Raw genomic sequence first — 4527 nt, forward strand, 5'->3', positions numbered from 1 at the left:
GAGCCATCATAACATACTATGATGTTAATATGTTAAACCCCGACACTACAGAGTTGAAGGTCAATGGAGTAGTCATAGTGCGCTACAGAATGGCATACTCAATACTTTGCTACATTAAACAGGGCATGCTGATCAGCATTGGCGCACCAACATTGCCCAACAGAACAAGTGACTGTGTTAGTACATCAGTAATATTGTGCTTGAGGGAAGAATGACATGAGCCAAGGCACCTACAGACCGAGCTGTAAAACACGACCAATGTGAAAATACTGCAGAATGTTATCCTGAAGTGTAACTGCACTGGCACAGTATGCTGCAAACTGCTGGGATAATGTGATGGATCCACTGAAGATTGTGGCAGAGATGCTAATTGCATGAACATACTGTGCTGCACAATTGGGGATTTAAGCTGTGATCTCCCAACAGAGATGCCAAGTGCAGGGAACTAATTGTCCCAAGGGCAAGTGGTGGTTCCAGGGCTGGGTAGCCTCATGGAAAATTGAGATGGGTCATGTTAAACAGAGCATTTCCGCCATACACTCAAAAAAGGCATGTATCAATAAAAGCAGCGAGGCAAGTATTTGTGTTTTACTAAAACTGATTTTAATTCAATTTTAAAAGAGGAAAATAAATACAATATCGCTCATTTGATAAAAATAATTTCTATTCCTTTGACCCATAATCAAAGTTGATGTAAAATTGTAGCATCCCTTTACCTGGTAATCTTAGAATGAAATCTTTAAGGACAGGCGGTCCCTGAAATGAATAGTCGCTTAATAACTTACGTAACAATGTCAAGCGACATTAATCGGCACATTTCAAGCACAGTCTCTTTTACAATCCACATGAGGTGACCTACTTTAACCGGTTTAGAAAAGGGATACTACAACTCTTAGTCAACAATCATCACGTATTCCTAAAATGCAAATAACAGTACCACTTTTCACCCGACATTGTACCCAATTTAAGTGTTGCATGGAACACAATAATATGTTCTTCAATACACTTCCATGCTGAGTCACTGCTGGAGTGACGCAATTCAAAATGAAAACATTTCAGCAAACTGCTGAAAACATCGCCTTTCCGCCACTAAACCACCAAAATATATAATTCATTTTCACAAACAAAATGCAAGGGGGGGGGGGGGTAGGAGACTGTATGAAATACGAAGAGATAACGTCTCGTTCAGAGCAACAGCCTTGACTAAAATTACAAAACGGCAGTTATTTTTGTTGTCAAAAAAAAACACTTTTTTAAAAAAATCAGAGATCTACATTAATATTGTAACGCGTGTGAATAGGAGCAGAAACGCCCCCTCCCCCAACCCTATACAAAGAAAAGTAAAGAAATAGAATATTTTTGGAGGGGAGGGGGACTGGGAGAAAAGCCCCGAAATATTTGTAATAAGAAACTGCTGTCATCTGACAATTACGAATGAATCTCACACTTGGCAAGTTACACGCTGTTGCGTCATGTGTTTCGACTGAGCAAAGTCACAGTTAAAGCACAGCATCATTTTATATACATTTCTATATAAAACCCCGCAGTGCTGGTTTCAAGAAACATCATTCACCCCTCTCCCTGCCGTTTTTTTTTAAAAAAAGCACGGGTTACGGTCATCTAAACGATATACAACCTCGCTTACTGCAATGTGTTGTAAACACAGAAAATCCTCTATATACAAAGAGTCCTTTGATCAACTCCTTTTTTTTGCAAAAGTCACGGTATCCGTTGTTTTTAATATATATATAAAAGGAGATAGAGAAAGTAAAATAATAAGAATCTATAAATATTGGGGAGCTGTGCAGTCAGTCAATGTCAGCAGTTGCTGGACGCACTGAGCAGGGTGTGCTCTGGGAGTTGTTTGAACAAGTTTCTCAGAGTTGCCAGCTCCCGGCTGAGCTGCTCCACTCGCTTCTGGAGCCGCTCGTTCTCGGCGGTCAGTTCCAGCACTTTGTGTTGAGTCTCTACATTCCTGAGCTTGGCCTTGTCCCTGCTCTTGCGCACCGCGATGTTGTTCCTCTCCCTCCTCAGGCGGTACTCGTCGCTGTGCTTGTCCACCAGCTTCTTGCTCTTGCTGCCCTTGGGGGCGGCGGCTGCCCGGTCGCCGGCGGAGTTGGGGGTGGCCGGCGGGGTGGCGGACGAGGACAGGGACGAGGTGGACAGGTTGCTGTTGCTGCCGCTGGCCACGCACTGGTACTGCAGCAGCGGCCTCACGTAGGAGGGCGAGGAGGCGGCTGCTGCTGCTGCTACAGCTTGCACTGACATCCCCCCTCCGCCAGCAGCAGCAGCAGCGGCGGCGGCGGCGGCAGCAGCTTCCTCCTCCCGGCTCTCCTGCTTCACCCCTTTCCTGTCCGGGCTCTGCTCGAACACCGGCTCCAGCCGGGTCTCCAGGAACTGCGGGGTGCAGCTCAGGATGTTGCCCTGGTGCCTGGCGCCGGCCGAGGAGCTGCGCATCATCGACAAGTAGGCGTTGTAGTCGGGCAGCGATTTCTTCTTGTACTCGTCCGAGAGCATAATGTCCGTCAGCAGGTCCCCGCCGCCGCCGCCGCCGAGCTCAAAGTTGCCCCCTGCTGCTGAGGCGCTCGCCGGGTCGATGTACGCGCTGAAGTCGATGGCACTCTCGTTGTCACCGATGCCCAGGTCTGTCATTGAACGGTCGCGGTGCAACTTGTTCAGGGAACAGTCCGGCTCGTAGAAATTGGCCACTTCCATCAAATTAATGTAGGTCGGGGCGGTCTGGAAACATGGCGAGTCGCAACGCGAGTCCCAGCTGGTCAGACTTTGCATGAAAGCCGTGGTTGCAACAAGTTGGAAGGAAGGGGTTACCGACCCTTCGCGAAATTAAAACCGGGGAGTCTTGCAGCAGCAGCAGGAGAAGGAGGGGGGCACGGTGTGAGGGCTCTCAGCTCAGGTCCTGTCGGTCAGGCCACCTACCTCTCTTGTCTCAGAGGCACTGTCCTGAAAAGCTTTTTTTTTGCAATCTCTTATGTGCTTTTAGCTGAGCTCTTGTCTTGTCTGTGGCTGAGGTTTAAAGCTGCTGGAAGCTCTCGCCAGTTCTTATATTTATAACCACATCGCTGCTGCCATTGACGTCAGCTGGCAGTCTGCCATCACCTCCAAACTTTTTTCTCTCTCTCTCTCACTCCTCTCTGCCCTGAGCGAGGAGATGTGGCGCCGTCCTTTAAAACATGTCATTATTATTCCTGATATCTGCCCAGAAAAAGTTTTCGCCTTTGCAAATCAGCCCCCACTGAGACAGGCCAACCCTCTCAGTCACCCTGAACGAGACAGCTTTTTTGTTTATTCAGTGCAGTCTGGAACAGAGGTAGAATGGGGTTTCGAGGCACGGGTTAGCTTCATGTTAAATCGATGTCTTTTGCACTTTTGAGAGGAGAGCTGTCACTTCAACGTCACGTGAGCGTTTTTAAAAACGAAACATCAGCCTTCGCTGTTAAAAATCGCTTCCCGTTCTGTCCAAATTCATCCCAGCCCTGGTCCTCCCAAGTGAAGAGAGGTTTAAGGAAGGAATTTCAGAGCAGAGGGTCACTGAGTGAAGTTAAAGCCGGCAGTGGAGGGATTAGGAAAGTAGGAAAATCCACAGGATTCACACAGGCGAGGCTGTTAGATGGTGGGATGGGATGGAGAGGGATTATTGGAGAAGGGGCCATTCCAAAATAGCAAGAAGGATTATTGTTGGGATTTGAACATGATGAGAAATTTAAAATGACTCTTCTATGTCCAGCGAGCAGAGGCGTGATGGATGAATAGGAGTTAATACAGGTTATAGACAGCAAAGCTAGGTTTACAGAAGGTGGAAGATGAGAGCAGAGGCTTGGTCATCCAGTCTGGAGGAATGATGAGGGTTCTGCAGCAGATGGAAATATTCTGATCGGGATGTGGACCTAAGTGATGCTTGGGTAACAATGTGTTGAGACAGTCGTTTAAGCATTGCCAATAATTTGGTTGGCTTGAACAAATGGATAGTGATGGTGACCGAGTTGGTGGGTAGGGAATGGAACTTGTTGAAGACAAAGGTTTCATTCTTCCCGATGTTCCTCGGAAACCTCAGTTCACCTCTCGCTGGTTCTGGGACAAGCAACAAAGGGAACTGGAGAAGCTGAGTGAGGTGGTTTTGAGAAAGAACTGAATGTTGAGAGACAATAGTGATGAGGGTTGGCAAGTAGAAGAGGGTCAAGTGGTGAAAGCAGGGAGAAGCCACTTTTGGAAGTTCTCTGGTAATAATGGTAAGAATGGAACAAGGGGAGGACAATTCCATTTGGCTGAACAACAGAGAAGTGAGGTTGATAGGACAGTGTGGTCAATGATGGCAATAATCAGAAACAGATTGAGAATAGTGCAAACAGTTATCATCATATAGAATCTTGTTTGTGACTTTGATTAGGATACTTCATTGATATGGGCAGGTGAACACCTTGGTACAGGTTTGGGAAGTGACAAAACAAATGACTTTAGAGAGGAAAAGTAGGCTGACACACGGCTAGTTTGCAAGGATGGTGGACTGAA

At 46.9% G+C, this 4527-nt stretch overlaps 1 protein-coding gene across 1 annotated transcript; it reads right to left on the minus strand.

Annotated features, from left to right (window-relative positions):
• Positions 1-580: 580 nt before the first annotated feature.
• LOC132822915 (CCAAT/enhancer-binding protein beta-like) lies at positions 581-3053 on the minus strand. Its single transcript, XM_060836321.1, has one exon. It carries the CDS (start codon positions 2788-2790, stop codon positions 1819-1821), a length of 972 nt encoding a protein of 323 aa, XP_060692304.1. The 5' UTR covers positions 2791-3053; the 3' UTR covers positions 581-1818.
• Between the last annotated feature and the right edge of the window lie 1474 nt (positions 3054-4527).

This window comes from Hemiscyllium ocellatum, chromosome 15 (genome assembly GCF_020745735.1).
Source record: "Hemiscyllium ocellatum isolate sHemOce1 chromosome 15, sHemOce1.pat.X.cur, whole genome shotgun sequence".
NCBI lineage: Eukaryota > Metazoa > Chordata > Chondrichthyes > Orectolobiformes > Hemiscylliidae > Hemiscyllium > Hemiscyllium ocellatum.

Coding starts and splice junctions, on each gene's coding strand:
- LOC132822915 (XM_060836321.1), bottom strand. CDS start 2,790: ATGCAAAGTCTGACCAGCTGGGACTCGCGTTGCGACTCGCCATGTTTC.